At 38.1% G+C, this 27,555-nt stretch overlaps 1 protein-coding gene across 7 annotated transcripts in view; it reads left to right on the top strand.

Annotated features, from left to right (window-relative positions):
- Positions 1-27,555, top strand: part of edil3a (EGF-like repeats and discoidin I-like domains 3a) — a 332,424-nt gene that overhangs the window by 53,689 nt on the left and 251,180 nt on the right. For 6 of the 7 annotated variants that reach the window (XM_022667540.2, XM_022667537.2, XM_022667536.2 and 3 more), the window contains exon 2: positions 11,214-11,345. In XM_022667540.2, the coding sequence (XP_022523261.1) occupies positions 11,214-11,345 (132 nt within the window). The remainder of the gene's footprint in view (positions 1-11,213; positions 11,346-27,555) is intronic. The other variant, XM_022667538.2, reaches the window with a different exon arrangement.

Below are 27,555 nucleotides of genomic sequence, written 5' to 3'. Positions count from 1 at the left end.
TAATGTATAAATAATAAATGAAACAATGCATGTCTATTTTAAGCAGTGGACACGTCATTTACACAAGCCAGCCTTAAAGGTTATGAAATTATCGTTTATATTCGTGGTGTATTTATATCAGCCTGTCAAAATCTATAGAGCTGTCTGATCCTGCTGTCATACAGACCATTTGGATAGTGCACTGACGGCATTAGTCAAAAGGTAGGCTACTCTGTTTATTAATTTTTTATTAAAGTCACTAAAAATCTTCAAACTACACTACTACTATTTGCAAACGTGCCACGTGCCTTGCAATACCCAGATTAGTTTCTAGTTAAGCGTTTAAAGCTACCAAATCAGCAAAGCCAACGTAACTAGCTCAGGCAACACCACTGAACATGAAGTAATCAAAACTATTTAAACCTTTATCATCGAAGTTACTCACCAGAAAGGGATGCATGGGCCTCATCTTTCTGCTTCTTTTTCTTCTTCTCAGCTCCAGACTCAAACCGTCGCTTCATAGTTGAATTACCATTTAGTAGCAACTTCGCGCGGTGAACTTGTCTCCTGCCAAACTCAAGTAGCGTTGCTACTTTAGTTAGGACTAAGGTTGCCAGATAAGTTACGATTTTTCATCCTATTTGTTTATTTTATTTTAAGTTTTTAACTTACACAAATATTGCACTGGACAAGTTTTTGTATAGAATGGCCACATACACTTTAAAAATGGTTAAACATGCGCAAGATTTAGCGCCTCCATGCATTTTTTGATTATTTATTTGACTGGAAAATGTCACATCTGGCAACAACCAACAGAGCAAACCGAGCCGTGCCATTTCAGGCAATAGGGGTGGGGGCATTATATTATGCACCTAAATAATAACGTGCCGCTTTTAAGTAGTAGAGTAGGTGCCCCATGCAATGTTTAAAAACAAAAAAGATGAGCGTATCATAAATAATTCACATTGGGTTTTAAATTTAATAATGTCATAATTTCAACACATTTCATTCTCAGTCAATTTGGCTCCCTGCAACTGCAAAATGGTTGAGGCCTAACGCTGGCTGCGTTGTCTGCGTATGCAGAGCGGCGGCCCTGTGTAAGACTGGTGGAGGAGACCATGCCAAGATGCATGAAAACTGTGATTAAAAACCAGGGTTATTCCACCAAATATTGATTTCTGAACTCTGAAACTTAAATATGAATATGAACTTGGTCTGAAAGGTCTGAGGTCTGAAAGCTCTGCATCTTTTTTTGTTATTTCAGCTGTTTCTCATTTTCTGCAAATAAATGCTCTAAATCACAATAGGGATTTAGAGCATTTAAAAAGGTGAAATGTTGTCTGTAGTTTACAAAATAAAACAACAATGTTCATTTTACTCAAACATAAACCTATAGATAGCAAAATCACAGAAACTGATTCAGAAACTGGCGTGAGCCAATGGGAATGATGTGAAATTTACTCACACTTGGGTTGCACTGCCCAAATATATAAGGCATGCAAATTAATCAACAACCAAAGCCGTGGAAAGGTACACTCAAGCATTGTGTCTCCAAGAAATGTACTGTATTGTGAAAAGCATATTTATTTAAATTGAAACAAAAATGGTTAAATAACAAAAAACAACCTTAAATAATGCAAAGAAAACAAGTTCATATTCATAAAGTTTTAAGAGGTTGGGAATCAATATTTGGTGAAATAACCCTGTTTTTTAATCACAGTTTTCATACATCTTTTTCATGCAATGTTCTCCTCCACCAGTCTTACACACTGCTTTTGGATAACTTCATGCCTTTACTCCTGGTGCAAAAATTCAAGCAGTTCAGCTTGGTTTGATGGCTTGTGATCATCCATCTTCCTCTTGATTAAATTCCAGAGGTTTTCAATTTGGTAAAATCGAAGAAACTCATATTTGTTATTATTTTTATTTTCTCTTATTTTTTTTAACAGAGCTGTATACAGTATAGAATATTTTCTCTATGTAACAAACAAGAGCCATTAAAAGAAAGACATTTGAAAACGTGTACTGAAACTGTGACAGGCTGTATTTTGGTATGTGGAGAATGTGCCAGGTCTTTTTGCCACCTTTGCTTGGCACTCGCAGAGTGGATTCTGGGCTGCTTTGAAAAAAAAAAAGTAGCAGGAACAATCTAAAAATCTCACACTTCTCCATTTCACATTTAGTTAGTATGCTGTGTTTCACACTCTGGGAACTCTGGGATATCAGGGCAGGAATGTAAGTCTAGACACAAAGCAACTGTCACAAAATTACAACAAGACTCAGCGCACATCCTGATCCTGACTTAGCAATAGCATAGCTAATGGAAAAAAGAAATAGCAACTAGCCTAATGGGTCTACACTGGCAGGGAACTCTACAGTGGGGCCTGAGTGTACATTTAGCTCTGCAGTGGAAAAGAGGCCCTAGATGTTGTTTAAAACTGATTGAAAATGGCTTAGACTTGTTAGTCTAAGGGATTTTATTCCAAATTGCACAAATCCGTAGTGGAAAATCGATAAAGATAAATGGTGGTGCCTTGGAAAACCTACATTTACGCCCATTCCCATTTCTCTTTTGTACCCCTACCCTTTAAAAAAAAAAACTAATACTGCCACTAGCGGCGCTCTACAGATGACCCTGCTAGTTCAACAACCTCACTAGTAGACTTTGGTTTATTACTATTTAAAGATACAATCTTGCTCTTCACGACCAACAGCCAATCAGATTCCTGTTTGTGCAGAAAGCTGAAGAGTATCAGTGTTCTAAAAGGGAAGCCCCCTGTGATGTGGAGATCTGTGCAGGCGTAGCAGCCACACCAAACCAAAAAAATATGCCTTTTTTGGTACATTATTTAGCCAAACGCTAAAAGAATATGTTTCTGAAACTGTATATATCTGACCTTTATCCCTATATCTGACCTTTAGTTCTTAATTTAAAGGGATATGAGGCTGGTCTTACATGACAGGATTGAACTGCTGAATGAACTGAGTTGCCAATAAAGACTTTGATACTACTCGATTTTTTTATTCAGAGTAGAATCAGAATCAGAATATCTTTATTTCTCATTTTACCAGGAATAATGTGATTAAGATGCAGTCCTCTCCAGTGTTATAAACAATAAAATTCTTATCAAACTATAGTTTACATAAACAAATGACAAAGGGTTTACAAATAAAATGTACAGAAATTTGAGCAAAGCATATAAAGATTTACAAAGAATAATAGTAACACAAAAACAAACCAAATACAAATAAAAATAGATTTTTAAAAAGGATCGGGAGGTCGCTGGTTCGAATCCCTGTCATGCAGCTTGCCGTGAGCTGCCGGAGCCCTGAGAGAGCACAATTGGTCTTGCTTTTTTCTGGGTGGGTAGATGGAGCTCTCTCCCCACATCAGTCCAAAGGGTGATTCTATCAGAACAAGGCGTCTGTGAGCTGATGTATCTTTACCCTCCTGGTGTTGGGTAATTAGGCTTGTGAATTGGGGAGAAAATGGGATTAAAAATTGAAAGTCGATTTGTTCTGGTTTTGATAGTTCTGTATTCTGTCTGTATATAAAGACATGTCATATAGAACATGGCCTTAAAGTACATGAAACTAAGATATCACAGTGATTATTCTATTTTTATAATAGAAAATATTACATTTGCTTCGCTTTGGTTCAGTTTCTTTGATTTGCTTGAACAGCCATCTTGCACGGATTGTCTTAACCCTCAAATATCTAAGTTTGGGGATCTAAAACTTTACCCTTTACCAACAAGAATCTGGACACCCTAGCCCCAGGCGTGAACGTGCAAAAGGAAGGGGTAGGGTTAAGTGATAGGGCTGAGGGGTGAAATGGGATTGGCCCCTAAGCGTAAGTTGTTTAGTTTAGCAGATTACAGTAAATGCTCCTCCACTTCCACTTCCCACCACGCTTTTCTTCCCACCAACAGCTCGGTGACATAAATCTCCCGTTAAATTGTGGATGTCTCCGCTGAGAAAAACATCCCTGTCTCCGTCCCACAGTGAACAATTACTGTAGTTTGCTCTCTTCTGCCTCAGTGCTCAGAGTTGTCCCTTGCTTAGAAGTCTCTTCAGTGTGGATGGAAGCACTTATCAGAAACGGAATGGGATGGCGAGCAGGCTTACTCAGACGAGGGGTCTCTGGGAAAAGAAAAAAGAAAAAGAGCATAAACTCATATCCCCTCGAGGAACTGCTGAATGAGACTTTCCAAACGGTTCCTTTGGACTGAAGTCTCTCCAGAGTCTGCTCAGTGTTTATGTTTGAACTCGAGGCTGGAGCAGAGCAGGGTGAAGCCACCTACCTCACACCGACCGAAGTCTGGCCACACCACTGTTATTATGGGGTTGGGTTGCTGTCAAACCATCAACCACCAAGTCTTCTGAGGCTTTGGTTGCCAAGTTGAAAGACTCAGTGAGTTGAGATGACGTATATTTCTTCAAAGAGTAGAAAGCAAGTTTTGGGTTTGGAATGGTTTCAATGGATTTGGGTCTAATCATTTCAGGGATGATAATGATACAGATTAGTTAATTATTAATTATCTAAAGATTAAGAAAAGTTGGTCTTTAACAGTCAGGTTCCCAAGTATTGGTCGCAAACCATTTTTCAAACGAATCAAGCAAGAATGAAACGAACGAGTTCAGCGTTGACATTGAGACCATCTCTTTGTTTTAAGTGGACATCAAGTTTACACAGTGTTTAAAAATGTCAGCAGCACTGCTGTGTCTAATACACAATGTTGACAAGCAAATTATTTTAGATTCGCATTCGAGTTTTGATGACTACAAAAGTATTCATACATCTTAAATTTTTCATATTTTGTGACCCTAAAAACATTTTTAAATGATTTTAAATGATAGACCAACACAAAGTAGAACATAAGTGTGGAAAAAAGTGAAACGAAAACGATACATGGTTTTCTACATTTTCTGAAAAGTGTAATGTGCAAAACTATTTTGCCTCCCCCCTCCCCCCCCCCCCCCCATGGCCAGCAGCGTAAAACATCTGGCCCATGAGGCTGTTTGAATATAATGAACAATAATGAAAAAAATGCCTCTCTGATGAGCTTTTGTTTATATTCCTCCCCTGTCTCTCTGTCGCGCTCGGCGTGACTTTAGTTTCCGCTCGTTCTCGTTTTTCAGGCGCTTCTTGGGCTCCCGATCTCCTTATGAGGTAGCTCTCATTCTGAATATTCTCATTCTCCGTGTCAGACTTTTTTGATTTTTTTTTTATTGAATTAAAGTTTTGAAAAGCATGTATAATTTTCATTCCACTTCACAATTATGTGCTATTCTGTGTTGGTCTGTCCCTTAAAAATCTCAATAAAATACATTTAGGTTTTTGTAAGTGGCTGTAAAGTGACAAAATGTGAAAAAGCTTAGGGGCTATGAACCCTTTTAAAATCCACTGTAAATAAATGCCATATTTCTAACTGAATATTTTTGCTAATCCCCTATAATTGATGCTGACATTTTACACTTCTGTTATGTTACATCTTAATTGCTAAATCTATTAACCTCCTAAGACCCCATGCATGGTATGCATTTTTTTTCTCTTTGCTATTTGGGCTAATTGGCACCTGATTAGTGTAAAAACAAGACATTATCTTTTTTTACATGATGTAGTTTCTGAGAAAAATAATGTCCACATATGAGGACTTTAGTTTTATATTTGGATAGAACACAATGAAGTCGAAATTAGTAATAGTGTGTAAAACATTTATTTTGTGGCTGAAACAGCAGTTTTTTTTTTTTTGCCTGTGTGCAAAACAAAAGTAGAAACAACACTTGTGCCCCTTTGAGCAATTTAAATTTAAATTCTGAACAAAATCGAAACTGTAACATGTTAAACTCTTCTGCCTCCTCTAGGAGACAGTGTAATAGCCTCATAAGAGGACACCAGGCGCTTGTAGAGCAAATGTTTGTGTTGTGGTCTAGACAACCCAAAATGTGATGTCCACACATGTGGACGCCAGGTTCTTGGAGGTTAAAGCAGTGTAAAACAGGCAAAACTGTACAGTTACATTTACATAAATATTTGGGTCACTGACTGTAGGATCTCCAAGCACTTTTCCCATGAGTTCTGCTGCTCTCCTGTAGACTGGAAACCCAGTGAAGCCATTATCTTCACCAAATCCCATTGTGATCACCTTGCTTCACTTGTTGGTCCTTTGGTGTTGTTGCCAGAACAACAATCCACAGGATCCACAGATGTGAGAGCAAGTTCAAACAGCAGGCCCTCGGGACGCTCATAATCCTTTCGGAGTTACACAAGACCCTGTAGCCACCACAAGAGCCGCGTGAGTTCATTTGAATGGGAAACGCTTTCCACACAGCAGCCGTACCATTCATTCCTTTCTTTCCCTGCTGCGTTTTTCATTTAGCCAGTTTACACATCCCCCTCCTCTCCGTCCCGTTTCCCTGTCCTCCTCTCTCTCTTCTCTTCTTGTGTGGACTCCTTTCATGTTTTTGTTTCCTTGTTGCCATGTTGAGACTGTAGCGCCTTTCTATGTTTGCCTCCAGCACAAAAGTCTCTCCGCACGTTTTATTTCCCCCTGGCCACCAGATGCAAATTCCCTCCAGCCACTGTATCCAATTAGCAAGATGCTGCCTTTCCTCCTCCGCTCACCCCTCCTCCATCACTTCAGGGCTGTGGGAGAGAAGATTCTTCCATTTCTCCTCCAGATTCGTTTGATGATGAGAACTAATAGACTCACTACAAAGCAACATTGAAAGTTCATTGAACTAAAATGAAGAGTATAGCCTGGGGGGAGGTGACTATACATTAACGGTGAGTGTTAGAAAATGAGGGAAACGCTCAGTATGCAAACAGATGGTGCCAGAAGCCAGTGAGGAAAAAAAAGCTGCCAATGGCAACAGTCTAAACTCAGTTATTATTATACTATTTTATGTTGATTCATGCATGTGTACACCAAACAAACTTAATGCAACTTTATTTATTAGAGTTTAAACAAATTGGGAGGGTACCACTTTAAAATAAGACTACCTTTATAAAGGGTTTATAAATGTTTTACAATTAGTTTATTAATGGTTACTGATTAGGTTGTAAATGCCTTAAAAATCATTAATAATCAGTTATAACACATACGTAGAAAGGGCAACAATATAGATGGCTGTGGATTCACTATTTGGCAAACAACAAGTCATTGTTGCCCTTTCTTCATATGTGTTATAACTGATTATTAATGATTTTAAGGCATTTACAACCTAGTTAGTAACATTAATAAACTAATTGTAAACCATTTATAAACCCTTTATAAAGGTAGTTTTATTTTAAAGTGGTACCGTTTACAGTGTGAGGGTTTTTGATTATTAATAAAAAACTGAAAAAATGAAACTGAAATAATATACATTGTACAAATCCAAACTTAAATAACATATGGTTCTAGTGCAAAAAAGATGACAAGAGTTAATAATTTAGAGTTAATTCAACACCATATGGAGTAAAACAATAATTGGTGTAAACAAATTTCTGAATGGTATAAAACTATTTTTATCAACTGTTTAACTACTTAATTAAACATTTATCCTGAAATCACTTCACTTAGAAAAGGAGAGAGAGAACATGAAATACTGCTAAAAACATGCAGTAATTCAACTGCAAAAACAATATCCAATATTACATAAAACCCACTTTATTGGATTTTTATTGGAGATTGAACAAATTGTGGGTTTATAGTGTGAGGGTATTATTTTATACAGTTAAAATATAATAAACATACATTTAAATATGTGCTCGCTTGAATTAAAACAATTTACTTTAACACTTTATAGTAGTGCAATGAAACTGAAATAATATACATTGTACAAATCCAAAGTTAAATAACATATGGTTCCAGTTAAAAACAATATCACAAGAGTTAATAATTTAACACCATATGGAGTCATATATTAACTCAATGAAACACTCATTGGTGTTAACAAATTTCTGAATGGTATAAAACTATTTTTATCTATTGGAAAGAGATGCTATTTAGCTAGATAATTAAACATTTTATCCTGAAATAACTTGACTTAGAAAAGGAGAGAGAGAACATAAAATGAAATACTGTTAAACAAGTCATAATTCTCCTGTAAAATAGCAGCTATTGAGTGGAGACGACCCTTATCCACCATGCAACCCAACACCAAGAGGGTGAATAACGCTCTACCGATAGAATCCTTAATATAATGAATATAATGTAGGCTACAAACAAAACCCCAATAAATAAGAAACTGCAAAACAAAAAATAAATAAATAAACCAATAATCCCAAAAAACTAGACTAGTAGCTCTCCAGCCCAGAGGGTTGTTGAACCCAATTACAGAACAGTTGATCTTAAAACAGATTAACCCAAGAAGAAAGGAATTACTAAATAAATAAACACACTTTATTTAATCCTTACGCAGGATTGAACCCGTGTTGTCAGGGTTGTGGTCCAATACACTACTGCTGCCCCGGCTAGTGAATTGGGACATGACCAGGAAAATAACGTCCTTATAAGGAGATAGGGAGCCCAAGAAGCGTCGGAAAAACAAGAACGGGCGGAAACTAAAGTCACACCGAGCTTGCCAACGAGACAGGGTGGAATGCTATCATTCATATCGTTCAAACAACCTCACGGCCAGTTATAGTGTTTCTTTCTTTTTTTTTAGCATTTTCAAACTTATTATAGTGGTTTTCTTTCTGTTTGGCAGGAAGTAAAATTTCTGTAAGAGCTTCAGAGCTTTTGACATTTCCTTTAGGCCACATTATTGTAATGCATGATGTATGTATTCCTGACTCTGCAAATCTGCCAGCAAGAATGTACAGTATATAGATATAAGAAGAAACAGGCATTTCTGAACTTCCCACTGCTTCCAAAGCTTCCCCTTCATCCACAATCCAGAGTTTTATATTGTTTAAACCGTTTTTCCTCCCTTCTTTCTCTTTTTACCATACCCTCTTTGTCTGTATTGTGCAAAGTAGCACATGTCAGCAGGTTGCGCCTGTAACGTTCAGGTTATACGGCAGTGCTGCACATGATAAATGGCTCCCACGGTGAATTCAGCAGCATGCAGCTCACATGGTACTACTTTAGCGCTTCATGTTTTATGTGGTGTGAACAGTAGAGTCACGGCGGTAAGTGCATCTGGAGCGACCCAGCAGGTCAGATGTAAATATTGAGGCGTTTCCTGGTGCAGTTGAGGGAGTTCCAGGTGACATAAGTTCCAGTTGTCACCACCTTTGAAATCTCTGAGGGGGAACGGCTACTGTTTGTGGTTGGCAACATTTATCAGCCTATAAGACACTTCATTGTGTCTTATTTTATTTAAAAATAGGATATGGTTCCAGAGACTTGAAGAACATTGTAAGAAAACAGCATTGGAAGTACACTCCCATTGTACAACACGATTTCTAGAGATTTATTGCAACAATTTTTATCGTTAGTTATATAGCAACCCTTAAATTCAGGAGTAACTTAAAAAATAATCATGCGATCATGCTACCAGAGCATAAGGAGCCAACAAAGAGCCATCGAATCTCGTTCCAGGACTTCCTGGCTTCTTACATCTCCATATTCTGAGAGGTCTGCCTCTGCTCTTCTTATCATTTTGCATCCTAGGTCAGTTCTTGATGTGGTAAACGGTCCTTCTTCACGCGTAAGACATGGCCTAGCCAAGTCCAATGCCAATTTTTAAACTCCAGACCGCTACTGTTCAAACCCCATAGTTCCCAGACCTTCTTCTTCTAACAGATATGAAGAATCCTACTACAGTTTTCTAGGTTATTCTACAGTTACAGGAGATACAGGAGTCACCAGCATACAGGATTGCTTCTATATGGTTGCCAAGGAGAGTCTGCTTTCAGCACTGGTTGGTTTTTTAGTGCGATTCGATTGAACAGCTGGACCGAGACCACCTCCACTGGCAGGTCCCAAACTAACTCTGAATTGATTCACTTTGTGGTGGTCTCAATCCGACCGAGCTATCAAATATCCTCCACATATTTGAGCTAGACTGTTGATAATGCGCAGCTTAATCTGATAGATTAGCCAGATAACATTAATTAGTTACCACAGCTATGAACAAACACTGTCTCTGCTGCTCCACACAGTTTACATGCACAATATGCGCTGCGTTCACTGCTCTCAGCCGCGCAACTCCATTTACTACATGTACATCTGCACTGCATGTCCCTTTGAAATACGTACTGGAACACAGAATCTTCTCGCTATATTTACTTTCTCGCTCCTGAGCCAGACAGCTCTGACCAATCAGAGGAGAAAATGTGCTTGGGGGGTTTTTGGTGCAAATTTTGGTGGGTTCAGGTTCGTGCCTGTGTGAAACCAAACCAAACAAAGTGAGAAAACGCTCCAAGTAAATGAACTCATCAACTGATCCGGACCATAGAAACCAACTACGGGTTTGAAAACACTTCAAAACTGTCTCGAAACGTGCTTTTACACTGCAGACAAACTTGACCATGGTTCAGTAGATGTGGACCAAGATAACCAACTCTTTTGGTTGAACCAAATTTTGGTCCTTTGGTCCTGACCATGGGTTTATGGGACCCCTTTTACACATGATATTTCATTTTAAACTAATTTCTGGCCTCAATCAAACTCTGAAAGTCTGGATCCTGGAGCCTGTGGGGAATGACTATGGGGGAGGTTCACTGCCTGTAGTCAAACAGATGATGCCAGGAGTCAATGAGAAATTAGTTTTACTCAAAAAAGGTTGTACTGCGATTCTGAGGTGGTCAGACATGGAACTCGTCCACTCGTCCTTGTTGTCCATTTACAACAAGGATTGCTTTTTGGATTCCATTAAGAACGTGAAAATTCATTTGTAGAAAAAAACGTGTTCTCGTTAATATGAGAAATTACTACTCTGGATCTGGATCTTCTCTCTCTCTCTCTCTCTCTTTCAGTCCTGAAAGCTTCAATCTGCACAGATTTTTCTTTTCATTAGGCTAGAAAGGTTGATTGAATGTAGTAATGCTACCTCGCTAAAATTTGATTAAAAGTTAAAAGTTGAATGGGAAAAAGGCTGCAGTTGATGGCATAACACTTTTATTGGTTTTAGGCCAATTATTTTCTTATTACATGTTGTACCAACATTTATTTTTGTATTCACAGAATGTAACAAAACAAATATGTTTTTTTTTTACTGTGGGATTCTTCTGTCACAGTTTGTTTGAGAGATAACAAAGGCTTCCCTTTAACGTTTAACCTTTTCTCTGCTTTTGTTAGCAGGGGGAATATGTGAGCCAAACCCGTGCGAGAACGGAGGTGCATGCCTCTCGGCTCTGAGCAACGAGGCCTACACGTGTGAGTGTCGTCCAGGCTTCACAGGGCCAAACTGCGCTAGTAATATGGAGGTTGGTAAGTGACCTGAACAACTGCTATTATTTATACTTCAAATATTGCTGTTGATCTGCTGGTGTTGGCTGAAAAAACACAAACCTAAATGTCTAATTTATTGTGGTATGTTTTATGTTCTGAGGAACCTTTGTGGGATCTTTGCTTTTGATCTTGATTTGTTATTTGTTCATATAATTTTGGTATGTCTACTCATGGATATCTTAAGTTGATGATAACAAATGTCAAAACTGAATGGCAGGTTAATTACACAGAATAGCACAGTAGATGTTGTACATTTTTTGGTAATCGTTTACTTTAGTGCATGGTCAGCTGAAATCTCCTGAAATGAGCACAAATGCACATGCAGGCGACACAGACTTTTTTTTTTTTACCCAATTTTACCCAACAGAGATGGTTCTGATTGGCCTGTTCTCTGTGAGTCTGTGAGCGATCCAATCAGTTTTTAGTGTTGGCAGGTAGTGTTTTTTAACCCTGTTCAGTAGCATCATGGCTCCCATCAAAACACATTTCACCTCTCACTACTCTAAAGTATATCCACGTCTGGCTGTACAGTTTGTATTAGTGATTTTGGCATTGCTTCGGGAGACTAAATGATTGCAAAAGCCGTGTTGAGGTGAGTTGAGGTAAAATTGGTGTCTGTTGGAGTGTGTACAAGTTTTTTTTGGGGGGATTAGGGGATTGAGGGGGTCCAAGTCCAGGTCTGCCTTCCTGAAATAAATTTTTGCAACTTGGGATGCATAATGGGTTAAATATCAACCACTTGTACAATGCTCGGGTTTGTAATTTGGACAAAAAGAAACTAATAGCCAACTCTGGATTGTCTTCTAGTGCATATATTTCCATAGAATACATTGAAGTATTTTTAATTTCAAATGTAGAGTCTTTTGTCTAAATGTCCACTGAATGTACATTTCAGGTTATCTTCTATTAGCCAGCTATTAGCATTTTGCTCAGCTGGAGCTGATTTAAACGTACGAGTACTGCTTAAAATTGTTATAAACCTTTCATAACCTTTTATAAAACACTTTTTGTTCTCATTTCTGCCTCTGCTGCGCCCTCTCAGGTTTAACTGTGCTGTAGGCGTGAATGATGTTTCCATGTTCTTTGTTAGGTGGACACTCACAATATGCAAATCAGTCAATCAATAATACCGCCCCCCTGCTGACATCAAACCATCTGGGTCTCACTGCTATCAGAGGCACACTACTGCTGCTGCAGCTCAGCCAATCATCTCTCTCTCTCTCTCTCTCTCTCTCTCTCTCCTGCCCCACCTATAAACCCATACATCACCCAGTGACTCGCTCCTAAAATACCCCTCCCATTTTTTAGCCGTTTTCAAATTTGAGCTGAGGGTGAAGTCAGCAAAAATCAGGCGGGTTTAGTGCCCCTTTAGGTTAGTATATTGTACTTTGTTGTTACAGTGTATCTGCTGGGTTATTAAAAATCGCATATGTTTAAGGCAAAAATATATTATTATTTTAGCCCTTTCTGGACAGGATTAGTTTCTCAGGGGGACGTCGGTGAAAAATATTTCACACTTCTACTCAGTGATTAAACTCTTGCATCTGCACTGCGATTGAAAAAACAGGAGGACCAGTGAGTTTTTGGCTTTTCTCGGTCACATGACTTCGCGTTCAGTAGCTCCTCCATTTCCACTCGCTGTGGTGTTTACGTTGATCTCCATGGAAACGTGCGGCCAAAGTGTAATTACAGTGCGTAGCAGTTGAGAAAAAGCTATTTTATTAAACGCGAGGTGGCAAAACTCAAAGATGTGTGTCCGGAAAGGACTAAAATTACCGGAGGACCACAGAGTTCAGAGAAAACAGCAGGTAATTCAGCATGTAATTTTTTTGAGAAAAACACATACATGGTCGTTTCAGACGGGAATAAAATCAAAGAGGACCCCCCCCCCCCCCATAAAAGAGAACATTACCCCAGAACCCCCTGAGAAACTAATCCCATCTGGATAGGGCATAAGGATTGTTTTTTTAAATAAATCCTGCGGGGGAAAAAAGTGTCCAGTACTCTTGAATGTGGTATGTAGTAAAGTAGTAGTAAAGTAGTAATAACATTTAGTAATGTTGCCATCGATGCTCCTTCTCTACCCAGTTCAGGATGCTCTTCTTCCACACAGTTGGAAACGTTGGAAATGTTTTATTTACATTCGCACCCAGCGCAAAAGGTCGGAGAAAGTAAAGTGTAAGAGGTTGCTCGCTCATCCAGACCACATGCTCACAGCCTGTCGCTACTGTGATTCTCCAAACCAGCGAGCAGCATGAGCTGCATGAGATGTTAACGCTGCATTTTTGTCTGTTTCTCCTTTAATGGAACACAGAACAGGGGGCTGGGCGCCGCATGCCTTCATCTGCGCAGACTTTCACTTAGATATATTTATAGAAATAGGGCCATAAACTGTGCTTTACACGTTACTGCACTTGTAAAGCATTTTGATTAGAAGAATTTTAGAACCAACACGCATGCACAGCCCTCCCTGAGGTAGGCAGTAGAGTTTGTAATGTACACTGACATGCCAAAAGTCATAGGACTAGAACAATGTCCAGTTATTCCTGTATACAAGCTAAAGAACATTAAAGAACAGTGTCACTTGTCTGTTCTCATCTTCAATCCTAGCTAGATACAGTATGCCAGCATAGTGTCTTAGTGGTTAGCACAATTGCTTCCCAGTGCTGGGGTCCTTGGTTCAAGTCCCTACCTGTGCGGAGTTTCCAAAATCATCTAAATTGCCCAGAACAAAAATAATATATGCATGATTGTATGTCCAGATATGAATCTGTGCCCAATGCTGTCATCCAGGTGGATGGTCGTTTCCAGTTGAGAGTATGCTGTGTGCAATTGGCTGCCGCTTCTCACCAGTGTGTGTTGTACGTCATGGAAACCAGCGATTTCTGGCTTGGCTTGTCCATGTGAAAAAAGGCATTGATTATGTCAGAAATCACATCCACTTTCACTGAAGGCCTCACATGCGTTTTCCACAGTTCAGTGCAGAATTTTTTTTGTTTTTCTGGCTTTTCTTCTTTTGCTTTGTCCTGTACTGTCCTTGGGTGTTCTGCCCACTGCCCACTGAAATCTATCCTCAGATCAGTCACTCACGGCCTTATCAGTTGCCATCTTCAAGACTTTAATGCCAATGCTTTACATATGTCAATACTTCAGTGGAGTGTTTATTTTTTCTACCATCATTTTCTCTTTGCTTTTCGCATCTTATGTCAGGTTCACACTACACGACTTCTCACTGTGGGAAATCACTGACTCACCTGGCTGCTTTCCAGAAAGACGTTTTGTCACGAGGACACACCTGAACTGAATGCGCACGAAAACTAGCGATGCCATGCCAGAGAATCTCTATAGAGGAGAATATGCTCTAGCAATGAGTCTAACATGAACAGGTTCATATGAAGCAACTAATCAAAATCAGAGTTTATAAATGTCTGATCAGTTTTATACTGAAATATGTACTAATGTCCTCAACACAGAACTATGTCAAATGTTTCAGTACCGCAGACATAATTTTTTATGATTTTGAACTCCAGTTATAAACAGTTATAAACCTTTTAAACATGCTCTACCTGTATCTCCAGGATCAGCTCGCCGACCAATCAGCTCACAGTAGCAGTAATGCTAGTGCTTAACAGTGTAAAACCTGCTTTCTTTAGATAAACTATGTTATATACAAGCACTCCTTCTTAGTTTGTTTTAGCAAAACACATTGTTCTACTTTCTAAAATCAAAGTAATATTCAGAACAAGTAGTTCATTGTTATTTTTAATTTAATTTAAAATTAAATTTTAGCTTGTAGCTTCATTCACCCCTATTTATAGAGGACTCACTCACGGGCTCCCTCTAGATTTTAACAGTCTTTTACTGGTATAACAGGGGGAATAATTGGTGGGGTGGTCAGACTCTCCATAAACAGCTATGGTGTGTTTTGTGCCTGTGGTTCTCTCTTTCTGTGATCCCTTTGGCTGTTTTTCTGTATGTAGCCGCTGCTCCTGACTCCTAGTCACCGACTGAGTCAGATATTAAACATGTTGAATATTTGCAGGGCTTCGACGACTCGTTGGCGATCAGTCGGCGGCGGCTTGGCGAGCGTCTTTCCCTCCGAGCAGAGTTTTAGTCAGTGATCGACGAAAAACTGTCGACTACAGAAAAACTGGCCCAAAATCGTGTAGTGTGAACCAGACATTACTATTAGCGGATCAAACAAAAACTGCATACCTTTCTTAATGGCCACTGACTTCTCGCCTGGGGTTATTGCGTCACATCCTGCCACTTTTGTCAAACTCTAAACTTGTTAAACTGTTAAAGCTACAGGTGACGAGAAGTTTTCAGGACGCATCTGGTTTCTATAGCTGCACTTTACTACATTGCTGAAATAGTTAAAACCTTATAGAGGGTTCAGGTCAGGTATTTGCGAGCTGCAGTTTATAGAGCTGTTGTAGACATGCGATGTACCTTTTTCCCTTCAACAAAAACAAGCCTTAAACACTTCCTTCTGAGGTCTGAGATTCCAGGTTTACATAGGGGTAATGCATCAGTAATCTAATGCTGATGCCCATTAGGAATTCTCTATTAGCGCCCCATATAAATAGAAGCCGCTGCTTTAATGCCATAAGCCACAGTCCAAAGTAAGTAGTCCACAGGCCAAATTATGCATCACCTGATTGGTCTCCGAAAGCCTTTCCCTTTGCTCTTAATAAAGCCATTCCCAGCACGTGCGCTCGAGCCCCTCGTCCTCATTAATAGGGCTTTTGCTCCTCTAAAGACTCCACTCGTGGACTTCTGTAGCGCACATCCACTGTCCTGGACTCGGCATGGAAAGCTTTAATTAATCAAAGCAGCAGGTTGATCCCTCTCCAGTAATGAGACTGGCCATGGAACATCAACATATTGGGCTTTGGGAGGCTGCTAAATGTCACAGCTTGCAGTAATTGGAGGAACTGCAGGAATGTGTCTGCATTTCTTTATTTAAGGAGATTACGTAGATTTCGTAGACACACTGTATGTGATGATGGGGGTTTATTACTATTATTATTATCATGCTCGGAGCTTTATCAAAATGTGAAGGTTGTTATTATTTTTATTATTTATTTATTAAAAGGCTAAAGCTCTATTTGAAGAGGGTTAACTTTACCTGGAGAGTTGGAGTAATGTATTTTTTTTTTAATTGACAGATTCACACAGGATATAAATATCTTGGCTTAAATGAGGCTGATGGGAGTAGCTACTTGATTTATGTACTGGTGTAATGTTTTCACCTCCAAAAACAAGTGCTACTAACAAATTGTATAACTAACTAACTGCTTAAGGTTACATAAAATTATATTTAGATATTGACAACCATGTGTCTATAATATGTATAATATGTAGGCTAAAAGCTATGCTAAACAATGACTTGCCTAAAGCTGTACTTTAAACCCTCATTTAGTTAAACTTACATAATCACATAAAACTAAATATACTGTTATTCTATTGCCTTCAACAGCTTCTTTTCTATTGGCTTTTGGCATAATCTATAAGCATAATAGGGGTGTTTCACCAGTTTTTGACACTAGCCATAAGTGTGTAGTGATCACCCCTAGGCTACCTTAGCTAAACTTGTAGATAAACATGTATTTTGATTAAATGTTTGGCCTCTATGTTGTAGGCTGTAAGAACAAGCATGCTTTTCTAACTGTGTTGGCTATGTGCTGTACTTTTCACTATATGGCATTTTTATTTTATAACATTTTAACATTCTAACATTTTTTTCTGAGTTTTGCAAATCTTAATTTAATTTTACCTGAATTAAATAAAAATGAATACTAAACAAATTTAAACTTAATTAACTAGGCATGTAACTTAAAGTTTAAGTCTAATTAGCAACAAATTGCTTCAAAATACTGAAACACATTCAACTTACAGGCTTACGGTGTGAATTTGAGTGTTGAACTCTCAAGAGTGGTATCTGGTTAGTGTTGTTAAAATACTAATTTATTGTTTCCTCCATGAGATGTGTGTTTTACTAATAATGTGTGAATTTGAATCAGAAACATGGAAAAAAAAGAAGTGGCAGACTGACTGGCCAGAGTTTTTTCACTTTAAACTAGAAATACACCAAAAAATTACATACTTTCCATCTAAAACCTGACTGTTCTTGTTTTTTTTTAAGGCAGAGTCATCAGTTACATCACTCTGCCACCATCTGCATCTCATATTTCCCAGTAGTTCCCACTTTTCCAGGCAGTAGCTCAGACTCATACTGGGCTTTGGGAAGTTCAGGAATTTTCCCGGTGGTCTGGTCATGCTATGGTCATACTTTCCCCTCATACTTTCCCCCCTCAACCACAGTATTAAATCTATATTAGGTCTATATTTAGCGTCTGTTACTGAGACAGGGATTGAAGGAAAAATCCTGGAGATTAGGTCTTGCTGGTTGGTGCCACAATGTGTGCAAAGATTTCACCATCGGCATGTAATATTCCCTCAGGGAGATTTCTAGCTGTTACAAGAACTACAGAAGAACAATATTATCATGGAGCAGTGAACTCAACAAGTGTTTTCTCAGTAATTTACACTGAGATTAGCTTCATGTTGGGAAATAATATTTACTGCCGTTCATTTTCTTATAAATATAGTGAAATTAATCAAGGAGCTGTTTCTAGATGAGCTTGTAGAAGACAGTTGATTGATGTAGACCAAATCAATTAGGAGTATAGCCGTTGGGCCCTTTTACACTGTAGATCAATTTCTAAAGAAAATATATGGCGGAGTAGAGTTGATGATGCCCTAATGGTGTCCTATGGTAATCCATCCCATGCAGCTCCCGTGTAAATACTCCTGCAGATTTTGCGTTAGGAGTGGAGGGTTGATAGCGCATCAAATAACAATCAATTCCACACAGTTATGGTAAACCTGGGGATGTGGCTAGTGTCCGTTATTGTCAGAAAAAAAAGGATCGTTGGTTGAGAGACCTTGTTAGCGTAATGCTGGGCTGTCAAAAAGCCTCTAATGAGAAGACCACTTCAGTTTCTCAATCAGTTTCTCTGATTTCGCTATTTATAGGTGTATGTTTGAGTAAAATTAAAATTGGTGTTTTATTCTATAAACTACGTCAACATTTCTCCCAAATTCCAAATAAAAAAATTGTCATTTAGAGCATTTATTTGCAAAAAATAAGAAATTGCTGAAATAACAAAAAAGACGCAAAGCTTTCAGACCTCAAATAATGCGAAGAAAACAAGTTCATATATATAAAGTTTTAAGAGTTCAGAAATCAATATTTGGTAGAATAACCCTGGATTTTAATCATAGTTTTCATGCATCTTGGCATCATGTTCTCCTCCACCAGTCTTCCACACTGCTTTTGGACAACTTTATGCCTTTACTCCTGGTGCAAAAATTCTAGCAGTTCAGCTTAGTTTGATGGCTTGTGATCATCCATCTCCCTCTTGATTATATGAAATTGCTATGGTATGACTTGCTGGAAGCATTACAAATTCGGAAGGTTGTCATTTTTTTTATTTACTGAACATTTAAAGCCCTATTTGAACAGAGTTAGAGTAATTTAAAGAGTTAAAGTAATGTTGTTTTATTAGAATAAAAAAATCCCAGCATAAATAATGGTAATGGGAGTAGCTACTTGATTTATTCACTTCTTTCACCTCTTCAAATCTGCAAATCTAAGCTTATGGTAAATAAAAGGAAGTGCTTTACTTATCCAAGTAAATGATTTTCAGGAGAGAAATCTGTGTAGATTAACATCCAGCGCTTGTATGACTTCAAAGAAAATTTTAAATTTAAGAAATACAATTTTGTTTATTTAACTTAGCTTAGCTTTACAGGTCTCGGCACCCAGCAGCGAGAAGGAATTAGAACGAAAACATGCCGGCACCCCTGTTCCTTACTAGTGTCGCATAATGCGCCTTGTTGCATAATGTAGAAAAAAATAGACCAGAAAATAGATCTTATAATCTGGTGTATAATACAGTAACTCTGGGTATTATTTTATGATGGTGAGTATGCATTCAGTACCTGTAAGCACTGGCTAAATCACATAATTGCCCGACCACGCATTCCCGATTGGTTAAACAGAGGTAAACAAAACAAAAGCATGCTGTTTAACTTCCTCAATCTCCTACTGATAGATTCCAGCCCTCTAAGACGTGTAAGATGTGTTTTTGTGAAGATTTTTTTTATTTTTTTTATTGCGTCTCCAAGCGATTGTTAACTGACGAACTGTGCTATCGAGCACCTTCCTGCTGTCACTCAATAGGGTTTTGGCAGGGCACTTGGAAGCAGATGTAGAAAACATATTGATTGCGAGCAAAAGATGCCGATAGCCATGCATCTGTCAAATTACGTGTCTAGCGCTCGGCTTGGGCATTAAAGAAACGAAGGAAGAAACAAACAAAAACAATACAACTCCTCATTTATGTCAGCTTAATGACTTTCTTAATGCGCAATCCGTTGTTTTGCCGTCCAAATCGTAGACCACCTGAGGTCATTATAGCTGTCTGAGAATTCGGACGTTTTTTTCCAGGAAGACTTTCTCATGTTCTTTTTTCCTTTTCTTACTAAAGAACAAAGTACGAGTCAGTAGAAAGCAACACGAAGACATGCAGTAATGCATCTTCTAAATGCGCTAATGCGATCCAGATGAGGGAAGTGAGGGCTCAAAGCATGCTTTTATAAGTGAGAGAACCCCGAGAAACCCACATGTCAACAGAGAAGCCTGTGGTTTTGGTCGATGGCTTCACCAGGCACCCAGGCTATGCTGACCAGTCTGGAAAACCAGACCAAAGCTCAAAGCTCAGCTCTGAAAAGTGTTCTAAAGACTTTCAGGACTTTGGCCTCTTTTCTAATGTGTTTCATGTCGCTGGTTTGTTTGTTTTTTGTGATAAATACCTTTGTGTTTGAGTGGGATTTTATTGGAGGCTTAGGGAACGCAAGCCAACATTTATCTCAACAAAAAATCCAAAAGCTCCATCACTGATAATTGAGGGTCCTATTAAAAATCTTTCAAGACAATTGTCTCGGGTTATAAGGTCTTTCTGAGACTGTAAAACTAAATTTGATGTTTTTTATGGCTTTCAGCTTGTCAAAACAAACTTTAACGAAGTTTGGATGCTGTGTGACATGCAAATAAAAAGAGAATTGATGAGCAATGATTTACACATTTTACACACACATATTTTATTCCTAAGGTTAATTCTTATTAGGTTAACATTTTACCATTTCACTAAAAACTCCTTAACTCGTTAATTTAGAACATGATGGCTGCAGCAAATCTCAAAAAGTAAGTGGTAGTTAATATAAAAACAGCCCTGAAACGAGCAATCTGTAAGAAACTGACCAAACATGGTTTAAAGAAGCATTTTAGAAAGTAGAGGTTCATAAATCTAAATCTCTAAAAACTGTTCGCTTAGTCTACAGTACATAGTATCATCTAAACATTTGGATAATATTGAGAAATCATTAAATCATTAAAAATGATGGAATGTGGTTTTAGATTTCTAAGAGTTTTACCAGTGCGACCAAACATTCCAAAAGGTTCCACTGTTGTCTCATCAGCCAACAGAATTCTGGGTATCATTAAGGTGTTTTTTGTCAAATGTGAGACAGGAATTTTTGGTGTTCTTTTTGGTCAGCAGTGGTTTTTGGCTTGGAACTTTCCAATGGATACAATATTTGATCAGTCTCTTTCTTTTTATTGAATCAATAACACCTTAACTGATCTAAAAAACTAAAAAAACTGCAGCTTTTTTAGATGTTCTGGGTTCTTTTGTGACCTCCTAGATGAGTTGTTCATGCCCTTTTGGAGTAATTTCTGTCGGCCGGTTACTCCTGGGAAGGTTTAGCACTGTTCATGTTTTCTATTTGTAAATATTAGCTCTCATTGTGGTTTGCTAGAGTTCTAAAGCTTTAGAAATGACTTTGTAACCTTTTCCACTCTGATTGATGCCAATTACTTTGTTTTCTCATCTGTTTTTTGGGCATGATGTGTTGCTTTTTGAGATCTTTATCTGCTTCATGTTGTCAGATGAGTTATTGGTTAGTTTGAGAATCTGAAAAAAATGTAAGTATGCCAAAAAAAAAAAGCTAGGGTCCGGCTGGACTTTAAAAGTTTTTCCTTCTCATTCTATGGAAAGGTCCATTTTTGTGCCCCTAGTTTTTATAAATATATTACACTTGAAAGACATCCTAGGGATATTTTTTTTGTATCATAAAAATCAGAAAAAAAAATGTATTCTCCTGAAAAACATCAATTTAGCAAATTATTTTATTTTTAAATTAATTATATAATATTCCAAGTACCAACAGTGATGCCTGAAAGGCTAGTGCCATAATCTGAAGTTAATAACACACTTTTCTACAATTTTAACTGCAGTAGTCTTCACATGACTGTGTAAAATGATGATGATTTATTTGACATAACAAACAAATACCAAATATTTTTCATAGCAAAAATGTCTTATTTTGAAATCACACTAATGGCATTAAACTGAAATTACTGGTATAACCTGCTTTAATCTTAAGGAACTGTACAAAAAAAAGAATGCAAAAAGTATAACTAACCCATTTTAGTAGATGTATCATATATGATTGAGAACATGTGTTTTGTTTTTGATAGTGACTTGCTGCTATTTTTTCTTAAATTGGGTTTTTCCATGAAAAATGTCATTGTTGTTACCTTTCTTTGGTACCCATATTAATTAAATAATTGTACAAAAGCTTTATTTATGGATATTCATACAGCCAATGAGTTGTTTAATAGCATAGTCTACGTTTAAATGTTAAAAATTCAGTCTTGAATATGGTCAAAATGGTTTCAGTGAGAAGTCAGGTCTCTGGAAAAGAGTAGATTTCTACAAGAAACTTTCTTTTCTTGAAACACCATTGAGACATTCGAGACGCATTTAGCGATCAAATGCTAATGAGTTGGAAGTGTCACATTCCACCTCTCTTTATTTTACTAATTGACCGTTTCAGCGGAGGGGTGCCCTACAGATGAAGTAACCTGTTCACACATATCTCAAGACTATTCCTAGAGACAGCTTGGAACTGAAAGAACATATGGCGCATCCATAAAACTAAAGAATCTGGCTTGCCAACCCTGGAGAACTTGGTCAGACAAGTTCTGTATTGAAGCTATACATGGATGACCTGATGTTCTGACCCCAGACCGGGGCTTTAATTGAGTCAGAAGGTCGTATGACTCAGTCTGTACATGTTTACGGTGGTAATAGAACTAAATATCCAGCCTTTAGACTGTTTTAGGCTCTTTTTTTTATAATAGTAGATGTTTGCACACATTCACTTATAGTAAGCTAGTTTTTTTCCATATTAAACCAATATTAAATAATCAAAATCACCATTAAAACTGAAGGTTAAAGACTGGTTGAGACATACTGAGATTTCTCCAAGAAGCTTTATACCAAGTTTCAAGAGGAAGACAATTGAGAACCACTTCAAACTCCAAATACTAATAAATGGGAAGTGTACAGGGTAATAGTACTAAAAGTCTAGCCTTTTTTTTAATTGTGTACTATTTTTACAAATAGTACATTCTGTCCTAAAATTAGCCCGTTTATAATAAAAGAAATATCAAGATTTTCTACAGAAAAATTGGTTCCACAGTTAAAACTTCAAAATTTCACTTAAAAAAATGAATGGTTTCACTAAATATGGGGTTACACTAAACATTTTTGCCCCAATATAAGCCCCAGATTCGTAGTCTTGCTGAATCTGTGCTAGTTGGCTCTAGTCTGTAGATTTTTCACCAATCAAAATTGATTGTTGAAGAGAGAATTGAACAGTGTGTGAGTGTTCACTATCGAATGCGGTTCAGACCAGAGCATATCAAACATGTTTGACTTTTTTTTTTAGCCAGAGTATAATCTGGTAGTGTATACTGGTCAACTACTCAGCAACCAATTGAACCCGAGCATTTAAAGCAATCATAAAAAATAAATTTTCTTTATCTATTTTCTGTGTTTACTTTTTGAGCTCAGTTGTGTCCAAACTTTTTCAACTACCATAGCCTCGAGCTGGCATTGCAAATTGTACTTCCCAAGTCTCCCGGAAGTTGCGGGAATCTACCGGCTATCAGTAACGGCTCCCTGATACACACAAGTCAGATAAAATCTCCCAAAATCTAGAAGGAACCATAAACACAGATTTTTTTTTCACCAATCGTGTGTGGTTAGGAGAGGGTGATGGAGAGAAAGGCTCTTAATGAGGCACATGCAAAACAGAGAGGGTTCTGATTGGCTTGTTCTCTGCAAAAAGTCTGTGGGTCTGCCAATCGGTTTTTAGTGTGGGCGGGCAGTGTTTAAGAATGGCATCACAGCTCATCACAGCTCCTGTCAAAACTCATTTTACCTCTGACTACTCTAAAGTATATCCATGTCTGGTAAAAGTAATAAACAATGAAGGTCTTGCCTGCTGTACAGTTATAATAATAATAGTGATTTTAGCATTGCCCACATGGGACTAAACGATTGCAAAAGGCATGTTGAGATAGCACAGCCTCCATGGTTTATTGTGCTACGTACTGTACCTCTAGCTCCCTCTAAAGTCTGTACAGACCAAACAAAGCCATTTTTGTTTTTTTTTCAATCACTGTAAGTGATCCTTTTGCTATCTGTCCAAATTATCTCTGTGACTTATTGGTATATCGTGGCACATACTTTGGACAATGTTGAGTTTGGTTCAACTGCAGCAGGTTTATATCATGTAGCATATTTTTCCTAGTCATTTAATGTGTTATGGACACATTTTTATTAGCCATACAAACCAGGAAAACTTAGTGAACCCCAGGTTTTAGAGGCTTAGGAAACCAGGGTTCTGTTAAAGCACCTTCCTGGAAACACTTCTCTGACTTTTGCCAGTGAGACAATTGGGAAAACGACTTAAAGATCAAATGCTAATGAATGGGAAGTGTCAGGTTTTCCACCTCCTTTTATTCCAGTAATTGGTCATTTCGACAGAAGGGTGCCCTACAGAATGAAGTTCACACAGCCTCTTCACACATTTCAAGACTGTTCCTAGAGACAACTTAGAAGTAACGAAAGAGACATGGCACATTCAGGAAACTGAGGAAGCTGAAGAATACCAAGTGGCAAGAATGGTAATTTTATCCTGAATGTATTGTTGAAGTATATTTGGTTTAAAGCATCATTGCAGGATTTTAATGCTTTTAAGAAAAGAAAATCTCCTTTAGAAAAGGGCCTTTAAAAATATTTTCTTAATTTTCCTATTTTCTGATTATGATGTATCCAAAAATGTAAAACCCTCACATTTTATTGCTGCTTAGAAAGTACAGCTCTTGAAAATAATAAGAGAGCACTTAAAAATTATGAGTTTCTTTGATTCTACCAAATTGAAAACCTCTGAAATATAATCAAGAGGAAGATGGATGATCACAAGCCGTCAAACCAAACTGAACTGCTTGAATTTCTGCACCAGGAGTGCAGACATAAAGTTATCCAAAAGCAGTGTGTAAGACTCAGCTTTGCATTTCTTTCCCCATGTTAATAGTGTGTAGTGTATAAAAATGAGAGCTATGACTGTAACCAGGCCTTTATGAGTTCCAGCTGAGTGCCAGAGGCGGTGTGAAGTGCAGGATTTACTCTTGCGCTTGTGTAAGGCTCGGTATCATATAGCTGCCCATAAAGTCAAGAATGCAAGAACGTCCATCCCACCTCTGATGATCAGCAGGAATGAAACAGAGAGCCGCCTTCACTGTGTTGTAATGGTAGACTCCTCGATGTGATGGTGACAACACGTGGATTCCAGCTGTAAGCAGCTCATCGCTCATCGTTTATCACTCAACGTTCTCACAAGCCAAATCGAACAGTAGTGAAATAATGGTGCTGGGAATGCATGTTGACTCGCCCATGTGAGAACCTGAGGATAGGGAGGCTGTTTTTCCTTTTCTTTCCTTTCCCAGAAGCCCTCCCTATTGCAGCCCTGCCATTTCTCAAAGGTATAGTTTGCTGTTTCTGGCAAAACTCAAAGCATTTTAATAGGATTTAGCATTTCTCCATTGCTGTATGTAACAATAATAAAACAAGCTTTTTTATGTATTTTAGATTGACCTTTATTTGGATGATCACTCTAAGCTAAAGTTAGCTATTACTAGAATACATTCTTAAAAATGTTATTAGATTTTACCACAGACTGTGTATAGCTGGACAGAGCATCGTCTGTCAAAAGTAAAGCCACCACAGGTTGGGTGCCCCCTGCTTTACGGTTGCAGAAAGCTGTGTAACCCCACCCATCCCCATAAGTTTCAATGGCAAAACAGACAACTTTCAATCACGTTTTTTTCCCAATATACTGTAATTCTACCTCCATTATTTAAATGCAACAGCTAGTGTAACCTCTGCTTATATTGTAAATGTTTAATATCCCCACAGAATTAGTTTTTTAAAACATTATTCAGCTCTATTCTCTAGTAAAAGGGCTGGGTTACACCTAGCTGGAGTGGGACCAATGACTGTATGGGTGGGACCATAGACTGTGTGAGCTCTGTGGAGGCAACCCTCAGGGGCGGGGTTATTTAAATGAGTAGGCGGTCTCTCCACAGTCTTTCTCCCTCCTCTGGTCTCTACTGCGCAGACTCGGGTTCCAGGATCGCCAACATGGCGGAAGATTTTGGCTTCATTTTGATTGAATGAATGGGAACGGCGACACGGCGTCCATCTTTTTTACAGTTTTTGGATTTTACCAATTAGAAATCTGGGGATCTACAGGTGAGATGTCAATTTAGAGCTGTATTTAGGGTGTGTCGGTGTGTCTTTGGTATCATGAGGGCTCAAAAAAATACGCCTTGCACAGAAAGGCATTTATGTACTAATTATCTAAGTTAATCATAGGTGTGTTTTGGGCTTAAAAGGGAAATAAACCAAATCAGTGTGTCACTTCCCTCAGATTCCTTTTAAGAGCCGTTTGAGCTCTGACTTTGGCACGTTCCTATCTTAACAGTGCGATGCTTTTGAAGGTCTTAGCAAAGGAAACTGATCTGCACGTTCACGCTGTGAAGGTGCACCAGCAACTCATTTAAAGGAACAGCAATGCATTATTTTATTCTTTCTTCTGTTTATTGTTCAGTTAAAAGTCAGGTAGGAATGGACTCTGATGATTGACTGTTGTCTAGGTTCATTTTTTTTACGCCGCCAAGATAGCAATATGCCAGAAATTAACTCGACCACAGCTCACTTCTAGACCACCACTTCCGTCAGTGTAGATTTATTCCTAAAATAAAAGACTATTTTTTTAACGGTGCGGGTGTGAGGCGTAAAAATAGGCTGTTGCCGGGGTGTAAGATGTGCAAGGAATGAGCATCGCAACTCACCTTCCGCCTTCTAGGTGTAAGACAGGGCTCAAAAATGGGAAGAATGAGGGATGGAAATAAAAACTAAAGTAAGTAAATGTGTGCATATCAAATTTTTGTTGTGGATTTGTCCTATGCAATAACAACAAGTTCTGTAATACAGTGAAAAGGATGTCAGAAATATTAACAAAGCTTTTATTAGAGTAAGCAAAAAAGATATAGAAAGAATGAAGATATAAACTATACAGCAATTAAAAGCCAGTAAAGTAATCCAAATAATACCAAGTAATAAATCAAACAGGGGTTATACTGAATGCAAACAAAGACAAACAGACAGGGATGAGCAATGTTGGCAATACTTTGCAAAGTCAATGTGCAAAGAGACAGGTTTATTTATACACAAAGAGCTAATGACTAAAAAGTGAGTGGAGTCTGCATTGGAGTCTAAATTGACATAGTACTTTCTCAAAATGAAACAAAAATAAAAGAAATACACAAAAAAATAAACCTTCTCATTTTTAAATCACAAACCAAATGACAACACGGCTCCAATGCGTTATCCTGAGCTTTAACACAATGCTGGAACAATAGACCCACCCAGAGAAGACTTGTCACAGCCTGAGGCCAGCTGTGTGGGACGTGACAAGGCTGGCAGTCTGTCTGCTGCTGTGCTAAATGGAGATTAGATCCATTACTCAGATTGCTTCTGACCTTGTCTTGATCTGTTAGAGAAGCTTGGGTACGGTCTTTGTTGCGACTGTCCTTATAGATCAGGTTCACCACAGTCACTGAGTTCCCCTTACCTACTACATCTGTTTACAAGGATATACAGTATGTTAGTTAAAAACAAATAAGATGAAAAAAATGTGAGAC

This window comes from Astyanax mexicanus, chromosome 22, assembly GCF_023375975.1.
Source record: "Astyanax mexicanus isolate ESR-SI-001 chromosome 22, AstMex3_surface, whole genome shotgun sequence".
NCBI lineage: Eukaryota > Metazoa > Chordata > Actinopteri > Characiformes > Acestrorhamphidae > Astyanax > Astyanax mexicanus.
This window is presented reverse-complemented; position numbering and strand designations above follow the sequence as displayed.